General features: G+C 48.7%; 1 protein-coding gene and 1 non-coding gene across 2 annotated transcripts; both read left to right on the top strand.

Moving 5' to 3' along the window:
* Positions 1-1,780: 1,780 nt before the first annotated feature.
* On the top strand, positions 1,781-14,241 carry LOC119308378 (dual specificity protein phosphatase 12-like). Its single transcript, XM_037584504.1, has 6 exons — positions 1,781-2,302; positions 12,501-12,553; positions 12,677-12,741; positions 12,820-12,898; positions 13,146-13,442; positions 13,548-14,241. Exons 1-6 carry the CDS (start codon positions 1,854-1,856, stop codon positions 13,700-13,702), a joined length of 1,098 nt encoding a protein of 365 aa, XP_037440401.1. The 5' UTR covers positions 1,781-1,853; the 3' UTR covers positions 13,703-14,241.
* LOC119313339 lies at positions 3,101-3,229 on the top strand. Its single transcript, XR_005151673.1, has one exon. It is a non-coding gene; the product is annotated as a small nucleolar RNA Z247 (small nucleolar RNA).
* Positions 14,242-17,950: the final 3,709 nt, after the last annotated feature.

Below are 17,950 nucleotides of genomic sequence, written 5' to 3'. Positions count from 1 at the left end.
ATGTTGGGATAAGTCTGTTCGCTAGGATTGATCGAACTGGGACCACTCCATGCAAACTTCTCCAGCAAAATATTTATACTTTTCGTGGGACCTGAAGCTGCCAAATCTTGTTCCAAATCGGATTGTCAACTGATGGACCAGGACTAGTTCGATTGCCTCTGAATTTATGTGCTCATTCTGCGTGGTATGCAGTTTTCACCGAAAAAATACCAGTTCGGGTGTGATGCCAAGCAATAAAATCTTCAAAAGCCTCATAATTCAAAGGAATTTGGAGAATCCTCCTAGCATCCACTGGATTGAATATAGCTCTAATCAGTACTTCATCCCAAAACTTCTAGAAAGAATTCGATGTTGTTTCACCTCTAGTCTCATCTCTAGCCTCCATTCTAGCAACGAGTGCACGAGCATCTATTAATTTTCTTGCTATCAATAGATCAATGTAATCTTCTTCTTGATACCAAAACTTGCACCCATCCTACACACAAATTTGAACAAGCAATAAGCTACCGAAAATGCGTCAAATCCGGCGAGCACAACTGAATCAAAAGAAGCACATACCCCATCTTTTTTACACTTGAAGAACACCCATCCGAGATGTTCCGGCATGGTAGAAACCCGACTCACGACCTGCCGCGGACAATCATCACACTTTATGACCGACAACGGTGAGCCGACGAGCTGCTAGTCCAACGCTGAGCTTGGGCGATGGCCGGGCGTGTCTTTGCCGGCGAACCGCCGACAACATAGATCCGAGCGGCTGGAGGCAGAGTTAGTACCTGCATGTGACGCAGAGGCGTTGCGGGGGCTGTGCGGTCCGGCACCCGGCCAATCCATGGCAAGGCGTAGTCGCCGGTGGCTGAATGCGCCAAATCCAGTGACAACGGCGGCGACCGCAGATCTATCGGGTGTGTGTCGTCGGCGTGGTAAGAGAGGACAAGGTTAGGGTGAACAGCGAGGATGCAACCCGGGAAAATGGGCGGCGGCTATGGCCGGTGCGGGGGGTGGGGGCGCAGGGGTGGGGAAGAGAAAAAAGGAGTGTCTGTGTCCCCGACGGGCGGGCCAGGGAAGGACAAGGGCACACATTCCGCCCATCCGCACGTTGTCCATTTCGATGCAAACACGGGTCGGGAATGAGTCGGCGAGGGACAAAAAACAAACGTTTGTTCGTCCACTCCTGCGTGTTGGGCCGCAATTTATGTCCATTTATCCCGAACGTCGCCGAACATCTTGTGGTCATGAGTTAGAGTTGGTCTCGTCCATTTTGAACTTTCCCAAGCGCGTGAGTGAGAAAAGTACTAAAATAATATGCAGTACTACCAAGCGAATATACCTGGCCCCTTGGGCTGGGCCGAGCCTAATCAAGTCCGATGAAAAAAACCCAGGCCCGGATCTGGCCCGGCCCAGGCGTCAGGCCTAAAAATCAGGCCCAAGCCCGGCCCGCCAGTGTAAAAGACCGCCGGCCCTCGGGCGGGCCTTTTTGTTAAAGTGCTAATATGGTGGGTCCGGGCCCGGCCCGGCCCAGGCTTCAGGCTCAAAATCTAGGCCCGAGTCCGGCCATGGACAAGGTTGGGCCGGGTCGGGTCGGGCCGACCGGGCCGGGCTGCCCATGGCCAGGTCCAACGAATGTCCTGCCGAGTGTCACCACGTTGAGTCGTTGACTCATTTGAGTCCTGGTCATTCAGGACTAGTTTGACTAAACTCTGCAATTTCGAACTGCAATTTCTGTTTCAAAAGTAATTCTGCAACCGCGTGAGAGCTCAGCGAAAACAGCAGGGAGCAGCAGCAGGGCAACCCCCAAGTGCCCCAAACCCTCCGCTTGTAGGGTTTCGTCCTCCCCGTCCGCACCGCCCCCCATGGCCGCCACCTCCCGCGACGCCCCTGTCCCGCCCGCCATGCCGGACCTCGTCCGCGACCACCTCTACTTCGGCGACATCAACGACGCCATCGCGGCCCTCACCGCCTCCCTCCCGGACGGCACATACATCACCCACGTCCTGTCCGTCGTCAGCTCCGCCTCCATCTTCTTCACCGACTACCGCCCGGGCCTCTCCTTACCAACAGAGGAGGCCCGCCGCGTGGTCGCCGGGGAGGACGGAGCGCCCTCGGCGGTGGCCCCAGGGCGGCTGATGCGGGTGGTGGAAAGGACCGGGGAAGGGCTAAGGGTGACGCGGATGGCCGTGCCGCTCAAGGACACGGAGGAGGAGAACCTGCTCGACCACCTCGAGCCGTGCCTCGATTTTATCGACGAGGGGAGGAAGGCGGGCAACGTGCTCGTGCATTGCTTCGCGGGGGTCTCCAGGAGGTACGCTTGCTTATCAACACCTGATTCCGATTGCTTACGTTGTTCTGTGAGCTGTTAGAATAGATATGTGTACAGGACGTAGAGTCCATGTTGTATACGGGCCTTAAGCCGTTTCCTAGTCTGTATATGATCTCTGGTCGTGTCCTATCGTGTAACCGATCTCTGATCGATCTATGCAATATAAATAGACGGCAAGGTGATCCCAAGGGACATCAAGCCTGAATCAATCGATCTCTTGTTTCTTACATGGTAACAGAGCTTTCTCTTCTTCATCACATCTAGATGTCTCTCGTTCCCTTCAGCGTATCCTCAGGAGCTTCTTCCTCAGCCGCCCAGCCCATGACGACCCTCGGCGACAACTCCCGCGAGAAACTTGGGCGCGACAACTTCCTTCTTTGGAAGGCGACGGTCCTGCCCCCGATCCGTGGCGCACAGCTAGACGGATATCTCGACGGAACGCTCGAAGCTCCGGCCAAGACTCTTGAAGTCCAGAAGGCCGACAATTCTGGCACCGAGACGGTGCCCAACCCCGAGTACGCTCGCTGGATAGCCCAAGATCAGCAGGTTCTTGGCTCGCTACTGACCTCTCTGTCGCTTGAAGTTCTGACTCAAGTCGTCTCCATGAAGACATCCGCGCAGGTCTGGTCAGCCCTTGAGGAGATGTACTCCTCTGTCTCTCGGTCACGAATTATCCAACTTCGGACCCTGTTCGCTGGCACTCGGAAGAACGAGATGACCGCCACCGCGTACTTCACGAAGATGCGGGGCATTGCGGACGAACTTACAGCAGCAGGAAAGAAGATGGAAGACGATGATCTCATCTCTCAAATCCTTGCTGGATTGGATGCAGAATATAATCCTTTTGTCTCATCCATTGCCGCCAGAACCGATGCCTATTCCTTGAGTGAAATTTATGCTCAGTTCATTGCCTTTGAAGCGCGCCTGGAGTCACAAAATTCTGGGTCACAACAGTATAATTCGTCGGCAAATCTTGCTGCACGAGGAGGACATGGCAAAGGAAGTCGTGGAGGCAAAAAAATGGTGGCGGGAACCGCGGTGGCTACGGCAACAACAACCGCGGAGGCTACAACAACAACAACTACGGCAACAACTACAACCACGGGAACAACAGCTACTCCCACAATAATCGCGGTGGAGGACGACCAGGACCAGGAGGAGGAGCGAACCTTCCCCGCGGTGAAAGGCCTACTTGCCAGATTTGTGGTAAGGTTGGGCATCCAGCTCATAAGTGCTGGTATCGTTTTGACCCAAATTATGTCACTGAAGAGAGATATGGTGGAGCAGCCACTACTTCATATGGAGTCGACTCAAATTGGTACTTTGATACCGGAGCAACTGATCATATTACAGGGGAGCTCGACAAGCTGACAACACGTACTCGCTACAACGGTCTTGAACAAGTTCATACAGCTAATGGTGCAGGTATGCCTATTAGTCACATTGGTCATGTAGTCGTTAATTCTTTTGATCATACTCGAAATTTTCATCTTAACGACATACGTCATGTTCCCCAAGCCACCAAAAGCCTAGTTTCTGCTAGTCGTTTTGCTTCTGATAACAATACTATTGTGGAAATTCACCCTCGTTCTTTTTTCATTAAGGACCCAACAACGAAGGAAATTCTTCTGCACGGCCCATGTGAGCGTGGTCTTTATCCATTGAAATCGCCTCGCTCACCTCCTTCCTCCGGTATTCAAGTTTTTGGTGCTTCAAGGCCGTCTCTAACAAGATGGCATGATCGACTTGGTCATCCAGCCTCTCCAATAGTCAAACAAGTCCTTAAGAAGTATAATTTACCATGTTCCGTTGAGTCTACTAGTGAGTCCGTGTGTGATTCTTGTCAAAAGGCTAAAAGTCATCAACTTCCGTATCCTAGGTCTTCAAGTATATCTAGTGCTCCTTTAGAGCTAGTATTTTCTGATGTTTGGGGTCAAGCACCCGAGTCTGTTAGTCGAAATAAGTATTATGTAAGCTTCATCGATGATTATAGTAAATTTACTTGGATATATCTCTTACGGAACAAGTCCGATGTGTTTCAATGCTTTCATGATTTTCAACATTTAGTTGAGCGACTTTTTAACACCAAAATCATAGCTATGCAAACTCACTGGGGTGGTGAGTACCACAAACTCAACTCCTTTTTTCAACGTATCGGCATTACTCATCATGTTTCATGTCCACATGCACACCAACAAAACGGTTCCGCCGAGAGAAAGCATCGTCATATTGTTGAGGTTGGACTTGCATTGCTTGCTCATGCCTCTATGCCTCTTAAGTTCTGGGATGAAGCATTTCTTTCCGCTGTCTATCTTATTAATCGTGTTCCTAGTCGGGTCATCAATATGCTTTCTCCCCTTGAACGACTCTTTGATGAAAAAACTGATTATTCTTCTCTTCGTGTTTTTGGTTGTGCATGTTGGCCCAATCTTCGACCATATAACACTCGAAAATTAGCTTTCCACTCTATTCGGTGTGCTTTCCTAGGCTATAGTAACAAACACAAAGGATACAAGTGTCTTGATATTTCCTCTGGCCGTATATATATCTCCCGTGATGTCGTTTTTGATGAATCTGTTTTCCCTTTTGCCCAACTACATCCCAATGCCGGAGCCCGTCTTAGAGCCGAGATTCTTCTTTTACCTTCTAACCTTCAAAACCCTACGAGTACTGATCAAGGGGGTGATGATTTGCATGCTCATGTGAATAATCCTACTAATGAACCTGATGGTTGTGTTGACAATACTCAGGAACAGGAAAAATGTCAGCCAAATTTGATGCAAAGTGTCTCCGGTGGCAATGATTTTATGTGTAAGCACATGGCACAGAGAGCGAGGTAGACTGCAGGGGATCACCGACGAGATCGCGCACGTCTGAACCTACAACATCGGGATCGCGCGCGCCTGCAGAACCTGCAGCTGCGGGATCCTATCCCTCTGCAGGCAGGCTGGAAAACCAGGCGCCCACGCCCAGTCACCAGCAGCCACGTATTGTGCATGGGGCCAACCCATCCCATGCCCAACCGAGCATGCCCATGCATGGGAATCGTGGGGCAGGTGCATCTCCTGCACGTATGCCCTCAGAATCATGCGCTGATCAGTCCTCCTCGGATGAAGAGGTTGGATCTTCTGTGGCTTCTTCTGTCCAGGAAATTGTCCAACCTGTACAACTGCCCTCTGTTCTAGATGGTGCTGTTACACATTCACACAACAATATTTTCAGACCCAAGGTAATTACAGATGGACGAGTTAGGTGGTGCAATGTGTGCACGACAGGTGAACCAAGCAGTATCACCGAAGCTCTTCAGGATAAAAATTGGAAGGAAGCTATGGATGAGGAATATTAGGCATTGATGAAAAATAATACTTGGCACCTTGTTCCTGCTCAGAAGGGTGCAAATATTATACTCCCTCTGTCCCAAAATTCTTGTCTTAGATTTGTCTAGATACGGATGTACCTAATACTAAAACGTGACTTGATACATCCGTATTTGGACAAATCTAAGACAAGAATTTTGGGACGGAGGGAGTAGATTGCAAGTGGGTCTACAAAATAAAAAGGAAAGCTGATGGAGAGATTGACAGATACAAAGCACGACTGGTTGCAAAAGGATTCAAACAAAGATATGGGATTGATTAAGAAGACACATTTAGTCCAGTTGTGAAAGCAGCAACAATTCGGTTGATTCTTGCCTTAGCTGTGTCCAACAATTGGAGCCTTCGTCAACTAGATGTGAAGAACGCGTTTCTCCATGGTGTTCTAGAAGAGACTGTGTATATGAGGCAACCTCCAGGGTATGAAGATCCGACTAGGAGACAACATGTATGTAAATTGGATAAAGCTCTCTATGGCCTGAAACAGGCTCCTCGAGCATGGTTTTCTAGACTCAGCTCAAAACTAATGGCTCTAGGATTTTCCTCTTCGCGGGCGGACACATCATTGTTCTTCATAAATCAAGGTGGGCTTACAATGTACCTTCTTATTTATGTGGATGACATCATAGTCGCAAGTTCGTCCGATTCTGTAGTTAGCGCCTTGCTCAAAGATCTGCAACGTGATTTTGCTCTTAAAGATTTGGGAAATCTCCATTATTTTCTTGGCATTGAGGTGAAAAGGAAAGATAATGGGATATTGTTGACACAGGAGAAATATGCTAATGACCTTCTGAAGCGAGTTGCAATGCAACACTGCAAGCCATCGGATACACCACTCTCAGTTTCAGAAAAATTATCAATTGAAGACGGTGACCGGCTCAGTGATGATGATGGAACCAGATATAGAAGTATAGTGGGAGCATTGCAGTACTTGACCTTGACAAGACCAGATATTGCTTTTGCTGTGAACAAAGTTTGTCAGTTTCTTCATTCACCCACTAGCGTACATTGGACTGCAGTTAAGAGAATTCTGCGATATGTTAGAGGTACGGTTGGAGTAGGACTAAAAATTACAAATTCCAAGTCTACTCTTGTCAGTGCCTTCTCAGATGCAGACTGGGCTGGTAGTCCTGATGATCGTAGATCCACCGGTGGTTTTGCTGTATATTTTGGTGACAATCTTGTTTCTTGGAGTGCACGAAAGCAGGCAACGGTGTCAAGGTCAAGCACTGAAGTGGAGTACAAATCCCTAGTCAATGCAACGTCTGAGATCATTTGGATCCAAACACTTCTCAAGGAGCTCAGAGTCAATCAGCCTAGGGCCGCATGTCTGTGGTGTGACAATCTTGGAGCAACATATCTCTCGTCTAACCCAATATTTCATGCTCGGACTAAACATATTGAGGTTGATTATCACTTTGTTAGAGAGAGAGTTGCAGACAAGCTTCTTGAGATCAGATTTATTCCCTCCGGCGACCAGGTAGCGGATGGCTTCACCAAAGCACTTGCTACTAGACAGTTAGAAGTATTCAAGCGCAATCTTAACTTATAGACAAGTTATGATTGAGGGTATGTGTTAGAATAGGTATGTGTACAGGACGTAGAGTCCATGTTGTATACGGGCCTTAAGCCGTTTCCTAGTCTGTATATGATCTCTGGTCGTGTCCTATCATGTAACCGATCTCTGATCGATCTATGCAATATAAATAGACGGCAAGGTGATCCCAAGGGACATCAAGCCTGAATCAATCGATCTCTTGTTTCTTACATGAGCCCCTTGTTTTTACTGTCTCAGTCTAAATGCCTGATCAAGGAGAAGTTTATGATACGTTGCTATCATCATCAATAATCTGCCATCTAACTTATCAGTTTGTTCTGTAAAATTTCTGTTTGTGTGGTGCTCCAACTGGCTACATCTGGTAAATGTGGATTAAAATGTCCACTTGCTATGGCGATTATGTTCCAATCCTGTTTATGTATGCATGTGTATGGGAGGGACATGTCGTGAACACTCGCAATAACTGTAAATAAAACTAGTAGCTGGACACTTAGCTAAACACTGTGTATTTTGCTGAATAGAAAATACACATCTTATTTTTGGCTAAATACACAGTTAATAGCTTTTTTTTTCAACTACACGTCTCACTCGGCACACACACACATTTATCAGCATTAGGGCATATTTGGTTGCCCTCCACTCTTTACCACACTTTTGTGCCATAAGTGTGGCATGCCATAGTTTTTGTGGTGGCCAAACTGGTCCCCACACTTGTGGCCAAAGTTAGTATGGCAAAGTGTGGAAGCCAACCAAACATGCCTTATGTCCTTGCAAGGGAACATACTAACCCCCCTTTACCGGGTATAACTAGCTGGAGTGCTGAACTACTAGGCTAATAGAAATTTTTAGAGAAGAAACTGATGGTTAAGTGTGGCATTTTGGTTAATGCCTATTATCTCATACTGCTTTCTCAAATGTGTCTTGTATAACAAGCATGTGGACTGTTTGTACAGAAGTGTTTGTCTGTTAGAGTACGTAATGGGCCTAATGGGCCCATTAGTCTTAGGGTTAATTAGAGATAAGGGTCGCTTGCTTAGGGGTCAAGTAAGCCTTGTTTGGGAGTCAAGTAAACCTCTTTGTATAAAGAGAGGAGATGTATCAATCTAATCAAGCAAGAATTAAGAAGGAAATCCCTTCCCTCTTGCTCGGCCGTGGGCAAAAATGCCTTGGCCGGCCCTCTCGTGCCCTCCTTCTAGCAACACCATAACAATTTGGTATCAGGTAGCTCAGTTCCGATCATGTTTTTGCCGCCGCCCACCCCGTCGCTTCCGCTGCCGACCATCACCACCGCGCCGCTGGCCATCTACATCGCGCCGTTGCCCTCCTCGTCCGCGCCGCTGGTCGCATCCTCCGGCGCCGCCACCGCCCAGATGCCGGCGCCCTCCACCGCACCACCGGCCGCCGCCTACACCCCGGAGGAGATCACCGGGGTCCTCAACGACCTCGTCACAGCCGTCCAGGGGATCCGGCTGTACCTGGCCAGCCCCTACGGGCCGCCGCCGCCCCTGCCGCCGACCGTCGCCGTCGGGCCGCTGGCCCTGCCGTGGTACTCGCCGCCCGCCACCCCGCAGTGGCCGCAGTGGCCGGCTAGAAAGCATGGACACGGCAGGAATTGCCGATCTGCCGTTCTGATACAGCCGTACACGGGGACACGGCGGGATACGGCAGGATACGCGTGTCCCCCAGTATCCCCTGATTTTCGATTAAAAATAAAGAAAAAAATGAGGGGATACGGTGGGATACGTCCGTGACACGGTTGGGATACGGCCTGGCCCAATAACAGGCCCAAAACGAAACCCTATGTTTTACATGAGTCGCACGCATCTCTTCCACACAAAAGCGATGTGCTCCCAGGTAGCAGCCTCTCCTGGATCGAAGCCGCCACCTCCTGGATCGAAGCCACCGCCGCCTGGACTCAACGCCGCCGCCGGCGGCGACACCTGCACTCGACCGGCGACTGCTACCCCACAGCACCAGCAGGCAGCAGCCTCTCCTCCCAACGGCAGGTAACCCTCCCCAATCTCCAAACCCAGCAGCCTCTCCTCAACTTCTTCATCTCTTTTATTCTGATTCCTTCCATTGAACTAATGGATGGTGTGCTTGCTGCTCTTTGAATGATTGTAGTAATCATGCTGCTATTTCAATGCTTGTGCTGCCGGCCTGCTGCCGCTGCTGCTGACTTGCTGTTGCCTGTTGCTACCCATGTCATGTTTGCTAGTTGCTAGTTGAATGCTTGTGCTGCTGTTGAACTTGAATGATGATTGATGAATACTTGCTCCTTGTACTGCTTGATGTTAGGTTGCATGGCATGGGGGGATGAGGATCAATCAAGGACTTGATAAAAAGAGACATCAAATGGGGCAGGATTCTCTATTTTGATTTCTTTCTCATTAATTTTCTGTCTTAACTCTATATTACATGGCATATTTTTATTTTATTTTATATATACTCGCCGTATCCCCGAATGGCTGTTTCTGAAAAATGCCGTATCCCGTATCCCCGTATGCGTATCCCCGTCTTTCCGTCCCCGTGTCCGTGCTTTTTAGGTGGCCGGCGCCGGCTCCCAACGCGCCTGCAGCACCCATCGCCGCGCTCGCCAAGCCACTGCAGCAGCCGCTGCAGCTGCCATCTATCGCCACCACCGCCCAGCCCTAGATGCAGTGGCAGCCGCCGCTCCTCGCGGCCTCCGCCGCGCCCGGCGCTCCGCTGCAGCTGCAGCCGCCACCGCCGGTCAGCTCTGGCCCCGCATCGACCGCGCCGGCGGGAGTCCCGCTCCACCAAGTCCAGTCCCCGCCGTCGCCGTCACCGCTTCCGTCTTGGATCGCTACCCGCCACGTGTCGGCGGTGGTGAGGCTGCAGGCTGCTGCGCGCGGCCTCCTAGCGCGTCGGTGTGTGCGGGAGATGCGTGGTCTGCAGCCGTCGCTCCTCCAAGTTGCCCTTCGCTGCGCAAGCAATGGATCTCGATCTCATCCGCTGCGTCGGGGATCTTGGGCATGCGGTTTCCCCCATGGGCGACGGGTATGCTGGGGGCGCACCCCTTCTCGTCATTCTCCATCGCAAGCCCTCCACTCTTCCCTGTGCGGTGCAAACCAACAGCCGTCCGGCAGGGAGAAGGCATGGTGTCACCGATAGCAGCGCACCGCGTAGCACCACTGCATTCCGCCATCGGACGCCGCGAGGGTGCCTCTGCTGGTCACTCTTGCGACCACTTCCAGGTGGTCATACACATGCACTCTTTTTGTCCAGGTGGTGTCCATGGGGATCCAGGTGGCTGTACACGCTGTACACGTGCACGTCCGACGTGTGGATGCTGTCCACTTTTTGTTAAGGGGTCCAAAATAAAGCGTCCCAGTCCATTTCAGGTTGAGAATAATAAAACAAGCCGAGATGTAAAAGGCTTGTTTTTAGGTGTTAGGTTTGTGTTGCGTCGAGTCATGGTTATAAGTTGGTTAGGCTGCAGCTCGAGGACAAGCTGCATGTCCAAGTGGGGTGTAGTGTTAGAGTACGTAATGGGCCTAATGGGCCCATTAGTCTTAGGGTTAATTAGAGATAAGGGTCGCTTGCTTAGGGGTCAAATAAGCCTTGTTTGGGAGTCAAGTAAACCTCTCTATATAAAGAAAGGAGATGTATCAATCTAATCAAGCAAGAATTAAGAAGGAAATCCCTTCCCTCTTGCTCGGCCGTGGGCAGAAAGGCCCTTGGCCGGCCCTCTCGTGCCCTCCTTCTAGCAACACCATAACATTGTCAGTGGGACAATACACGACTAAAAATTGATTTTGAATAGGTTAGTCAATACAGATCAATCCATATAGTTAAAACATTGCTACTGCATCTAAACTGGTCCATTTTATGCTACTGAAAGATGTAGACATTTGCAAGATAAGCATGGCTGTCCGCTGTTGAACTGTTTTTTCCCCGCACACCAACCAGAACAAAGAGGTGAAGGCTGGTGATAGTGATGTTAAGCTAGAAAGAAAGGGACCATGCCTATCAACGCAAAACCGGTGGATGCTGCTAATCTGGAGCACCCCTGTCAGGCATAATAAAATTTTAAATCTGACCTGCTGAGGCTGTGGGCAGTCTGAGGCATTTTGTAAGCTCCAGGCCGCATTGCATATCTCATTTTTTTTTTCTCTCAGAAAGCAAAATGCTACTGTACTAGTTAAGAGAGCAGAAAGCGGTCGTCTCATCCTTAAGACTCCACACTCCAGCATGCCTCTTCAGTTTAAGAGGGGAGTGGTGTTTTGGTGTTGTTCCGGTGAGAAGAGGTGGACACGAAACAAAGTATTCTTGAAGTCCCACATCGATGTGTTTGTGCGTGGCCAGAGGAAGCCAGCAGGCTTCACCGTTTCCTATGGTGAACCACGTTGGGAGTTCATGGCAGATAGTTGGTATTTGTTGAGTTACCTAGGTGCCAATCTGTGCTAGCCTGGCTATGTGTGGGAGGTTTGAACACAGTCCGGTACGACACGCTGACAGCTAAAGCATTTGAGAGTTAGGTTGTGAGTGGTGGCGGATGGAGGAGTTTCGAAATGTGGTTGGTGACTGTGGCGTTGCTTCAGTTTGCCATATACTTTGGCTATGATGAGCTTATCAGTGTTGCCCCTAGCGATGGGGAGCCATGGGTATGATTTGCAAGAGGATATTTTTTTTAACTCGCCGGAGCAAGATGGCTGCAGCATGTCTCTCGATCAACTTGTGATGGATTGCGGCTAGCATAGAATTGTCAGGCAAGCAAGGTGCTGTTGAAACTGACTTGCAGAGCTGATAAACCCATGAAGCGCCACCTCTTCTCAGGGTCACACCGGTCTAACATATGTCCAATTGTAATGGAATTCGACAAGCTAAGCAGAAGTTTCTTGTAGTTGAAACTTTAATCTTCTTGTGAAGGGGGCCAAATCTTGTTTTAACTGGTGCATATGGCTTAATGCAATTCCATATTTTTATCGGTGTTCTTTATTATTTGTAATCCTGCTATACTAAGTTAATGATAAGTTTAGTGAGTTCTAGTATAAAAGATATTCTTAGTCACATGGGATTTTATGTTTTTGAGCTTAAGAATGTTTAGCAAGTAAGAAAGCTGACAACTCATGGCTCTTGGTAACCAATTATTATAGGATGCATTGCAATTTCCACATATAACTTCCTATTTGATGTGCCAGAAATGGGGAATGTGTATTTTTCACTTATAATGATGCCATTCACGTTCACTATATAACATCTATTTGGAATTTATATCATGCTGCAGTGCTACCATCACCACAGCATATCTAATGAGAACAGAGCAGAAGTCTCTTGAAGGTATGAATTTTTTTTTTTGGATCAAATTTTTTAATACACTAATCTTTAGTTTGTACGTTGCTGAATTATCTGATCCAACCTTTTATAATCCATGTGGCATTCACTACTTTATTCTTTTTCCAGAAGCACTAGAGTCCTTGAAGGAAATTAATGAGTCTGTTTGCCCAAACGATGGTTTCCTCGACCAGGCAAGCTATCATTATGAATTGGTCGCACTATATCTCACTAGATTTCTTCTATTAAGTCGAATTTCCTATACCTTGCAGTTAAAATTGTTTGAAGAAATGGGTTTCAAGGTTGATACTTCAAGTCCTTTATACCGGCGCTTCCGCTTAAAATTGTTAGGTTGGTCATTTTCCAACATTTATTTTGAAAAATGGAGGCAGAGAGATCTATCCTTTTGTCAGGTTCCCCATCTCATATCATATGCTTGCCTTTGTGCTCCTTATAATTCTTGTGGTTGCAGGGTGCTGCTCTTGCTGAAAATAAAACAACTTTGTCATAGATTCTGTAGAAAATGATCATATCAAGCAGTGATATTTCTCAATCTTAGCAGCACACTGATTAAGTGTTTGCCTATTACTTGTCGCAGGTCAGTCCTACAAAGTTGGAGAGAAAATAGGGAACCATGTATTTGAAGACGATCCTGGAGTTGCTCGACAGCCTAATCCTACCCAGGAATCATCAGGCAAGGAGAAGACCCTTAAAACAGCATACCGCTGCAAGAAATGCAGGAGGATCGTTGCTGCACAGGACAATGTTATCGGCCACACTCCTGGTGAAGGCAACTCGAGCTTTGAGTGGCACGACAAGAGGAAAGGCCACACACACAACAAGGAACAAGATTGCTCTTCTCTGTATGTTGAGCCTCTAAAGTGGATGACTCCAGGTAAAGTCATCTCTTGCAGGAACATAGTGCGTTCACATATATGTATATTGATCCATAGCATATCACCAGTCTGTTCATTATCTGATGTTGCTCATGATGAAGCAGTAGAAGATGGTGCTTTGGAGGGGAAGCTGTCGTGCATCCACTGCGGGGCGCGCCTAGGGTACTTCAACTGGTCAGGGATCCAGTGCAACTGTGGCAGCTGGATCACCCCTGCCTTCCAAATTTCCAAGAGCAAAGTTGATGTAAGCACCATCTAGATCTTCTCCCATGGGCTAACAGATTCGGTGGGTTTGTCGGGGGGTGGTGTAACATATCGTCCGAACGTCATGCATTGGATCACAAGGAGCAAAAGCTGGAGCCTGCTTCATGTATTCACCCATTGCACTCTGAAATACTGTACGTCACAACAGCTACGTGAGAAGTTTAACACATCATAGTGAAGCAGTCACAGATCCTAAACGTTTACTACCTGCTTTTTCATTAATTAAGCGGCAACCTGATATACTTTTAGAGTTGTAGGGAATTCAAGAGTGTAGTGTATACTAGTGTAGTGAGATGGAGTGGTGTGGGGCGGCTTGCAAGGGGTTGTTGAGTGGGTGAGTGGAATGACTTGTGGTGGAATAGAGTCGGTTGGTTATGATGCGTTACACCACAAATGGGTATGAGAGCATATGTATAGAGTCCAAAATCTGACCGTTACTGCAAAAAGTAATTGGGCTAGGACGTGCCGGGAGAAAACTTGAGGAACTATTGAAACAGTTCAAATAAATTTGAAAGTCCAAGGCACCATTCAAAATCAGAGAAAATATAGTACTTGAAAGGTGAAAAGTTGAGCGATGGCTCCGAATGAAAAATGCAACACCTTTTTTCCGAACATAGAACACAATTTCTTTATTTGAAACGGAGGCAAAAAGTTTTGCCTCATCGATTAATTAAGAAGAAGAGAATTGCCTAGTTAATTTAAAAAAAACTGGGCGAAAACCTACACAAACGGAGCACGGACTAACTACTCACATGGCAAGAAACCCCACAACTGCACACTCGGCCCTTGCCAAACTTTCTGAATGCACAACATCCACAACCCCGACACTGCTACTATGCCAAGTGAATCCCGACAAGAACGCCTCGACACAGGACATCATGTACCTCCCAATCCAAGAGGACATGCTGAGAGACCAAAGATCATCCATCAAGCAGCCACAGACGCCTTGCCTATGACACCACTCTTGCATTTGCCCACCTTCTTTTGTTTGCCCCTTATTGGCGTCCCCGTCAGGAGGCAAGCAATCGACTTGCCCAAATCAGGTCTAGCAACCTCCACGCTAGCGAGCAAGTCACAAAGTTCCTTCACGAAGAGAGCATCTGGATTTGGAGTAGGTGCCAACACACTTGGCACAATGGCCATGCCACTCACACACATCACCTGCTCAATGGTCGCAGATGAGGAAAGGGCAACAACATTTAAAACTCCACGCTCCATGGCCAACACTTGACTCCCAATGAACTTAGGCGAGCGAGAGATTGCACCGTCCAAATCACTACTCTCCTCCGCAAACAATTTGAAAGTACTAGATAGAACCAATTACTCGGTAGTGCATACAAAATCTCAAAACGAGAAATTGCAGAAAAAGGGAAGTCACATCTTTGAAGTTCTGCATGAAAAAGAGCGAAGGTACCAGACTCTATATTGTGACTCACAAAGAAGCAAACCGAGACGACATGGAAGTGTGGGATCCAAACACATGATGTTTCAAAGGCTTAGCAGTTCTGGAACAAAGAAAATGGTAATTTCGAACTGTAGAATCAGGAATTGTTCTCTAAGTACGAATGACTCAAAGTGCTCAGAAAGCACCAAAAGATAAGTCTTCGAAAGTACCAGAGCTTAGAAAGATTCATACTATACTCCCTTTGTAAAGAAATATAAGACCGTTTAGATCCAGTAAAGGTAGCCAACGCATCATGAGGTATGGATGGATGAAACCGAAGGAAGGTTATGTCAAGTTAAATGTCGATGCTGCGTTTGACAACGATGGTGGTACTGGTGGGACTGGGGTAGTAATCCGAGATGTCACTGGCTTCTTCATCGCCGCGTCGAGCAACGACCTGCAGTGGGTAGCAGATGCGGCTAATGCGGAGGCTCGAGCTCTCAAGGATGGCCTGATTTTGGCAGGTACCATTGGCCGCCATATTCACGAGATTGCTCGGATTCTGGTTAGTATTTTGAACATTGAGTATGTGCCGGAAGTGGTTAAGTGGGCTTATCGAGGCAGGATTTATAATCTGGTTATTGAGTTTGAGGATGAGAGCCTTCTAGTTGCGCCGGCTCATGAGTCTGACGTGGATATGCACGAGGGTGATGGCAGCGCGGGAGCGCAGGAGCCGCCGGTCGGGGACTCTGGACGACAGTTGTCCAAGGGGCCGGGGTCCGAGACCGCGACGACCGGGGATGGAGCAGCCCCACCCTCCTCGGTGCCTTCGACGACTCTGAGATTTGGGTCTTTCGAGCCCTCTTCTGCACCTCTGAGACTGTGGAGTGATAGGGTCGAGTCTAAGGAGGCTTTTGAGCTCGAGTTGCCTGTTTTGGGGTTTGAGGGTGCTGTGGATACCATTCCTGGGGATCTTGGGGGTTCTTCGATCTCGATCTGGAGGGATGAGGAGGTGAGTCGGCAGGTGGCCACTCCCCCTCGCGCTCAGCACACGGTATCTCCTCAGGAGGTGACGCAACTTGTCGTGCCCGGCTCGTCGGGTGGAGCCCTGGGGCAGGCGGCCTCGGGTTGCTCCCCTTCTGTTGAGGAAGGGGACTCGGGGCAGGTGGCTCCCGTGTCCTTTTCTTCGTTGGGAGGGGGTCTGGGGCAGGAGGCCTCGGATACCTCCTCTCTCGTCGCGTCTACCATTCGGTTCGTGGCGCCTTCGGGAGAGGGCTCGGGGCAGGTGGCCTCGGAGCCTTCTCCTCATACGGCGCCTGTGGGGGTGGCTTCTCCGGTGCTTGGTGGGGTGCGAGGGCAGGCGGCCCTTGTACTGCCTCCACCACCCTTCCTGCCGGCCCCGTCCTGCGGGGCGCGCCAGGAGTCTGAGATCTTGGTGAGTGCCGGTCCACTCTCCGGCGAGGCTGTGGGTGATCCCGTGCAGATGGATCGACCTGCTGGTTGGGGTGAGGTAGGAGGCCGAACCCCGACCGCGATCTCTCGGGAGGAGGTCATTGCGTTTGGAGGGATTCAGGATCCGATGTCGGAGGGGCGCCGGGTGAGTGGCCGTCTCCAGGCACAGTCGGACGTGGACGACATTCAGCAGCGGTGCGCCATGAGGGCGGCCAAGCTTCGTGACGTCGAGGTCACTACTGGTTGTATTCCATGCTACGACGCTGATCCGTATGTGGTCCTTACTCACTCCGACGGAGGCCAGGGAGCATTTGGTTACTGGATCTGTCTGGTGGAAGATGGTAGCGCGGGATATCTTCAACCGCTTTGGATGGCGGTCATGTAATAGGATAGACAATTAGTTTTCCTATCTTTATTTTGCCAGCCGGTTGTGGCTTTACGACTTTTTCTTGTTTTAGCGTCGAGGCTCTATGTGAGCTCGCCTTTATTTTGTTCCAAGACTCTATGACATTGTTGAACCTATTTTATTTATTTAAGTGGCCGCATGCATCGTTTTGATGCAGAGGCCGGAGAGTCCCCCCTTTTCAAAAAAAAAAAACCATTGGCCGCCATAACGTGATTCTTGAAGCTGATTGTATGGAGGTGATCTATGTAATGCTCAATGGGGGTAACTCGCTAGGACAGGCAGCTGCCATCTATGAAGAATGTTCTTTCCTTAGTCGAAATTTTTCTTCTATTACTATTAATCATTGTCCTACAGTGGCGGATCCAGGAATTCAACTTCAGGTGTTCAAATTTTTTTGTCCTAGCAGAGAAGCATTTTTTTCTCCTAACAGTTCTTTTTACTGCGTTTGGACGCCATGCATCCTGTCCGGCTTATCCATGCCCCCAACTGCGCTGGGTTCTTGTACCATCCCGACTGCCAGCAACGCTTGTGCTCGATTTGGATGAGGAAATACTACTTATGCAGCTCCAAAAATAACACAAGTGATATATGTGTCCACTCTATACTCTATATACGAAAAAATTTGTAGAAAATTTTGGGTGTACATCCGTACACCCAAGACCCTATGTGGATCCGCCCCTGTTGTCCTAGAAAGGCCAATATGGGGGCAGACGTTTTGGCTAGCAAGGTAGAGTGTGATCGATCCATTGTTTGGCTATCGGAGCCTCCAAATTTTCTTGTCAATGTTTTGGCAAACGTTAATCCATATTTGAGCATGAAATATAAAATGCCATGATGGCGTATTACCATCAAAAAGAGAAAAGAAATATAAGATCGTTTAGATAACTACTTTAGTGATCTAAATGATCTTATATTTCTTTACAGTGGGTAAGTTGAAAAAAGAGAGTGGATATTCACTAAAAGCGAGCCGAGCTTCATGTAGATAACTTGAAAAATTGTCT

The sequence above is a fragment of the Triticum dicoccoides genome, chromosome 5B (assembly GCF_002162155.2).
Source record: "Triticum dicoccoides isolate Atlit2015 ecotype Zavitan chromosome 5B, WEW_v2.0, whole genome shotgun sequence".
Lineage (NCBI taxonomy): Eukaryota > Viridiplantae > Streptophyta > Magnoliopsida > Poales > Poaceae > Triticum > Triticum dicoccoides.
Note: the sequence above shows the minus strand (reverse complement) of the source record. Positions and strands in the feature narration are given on the sequence as shown.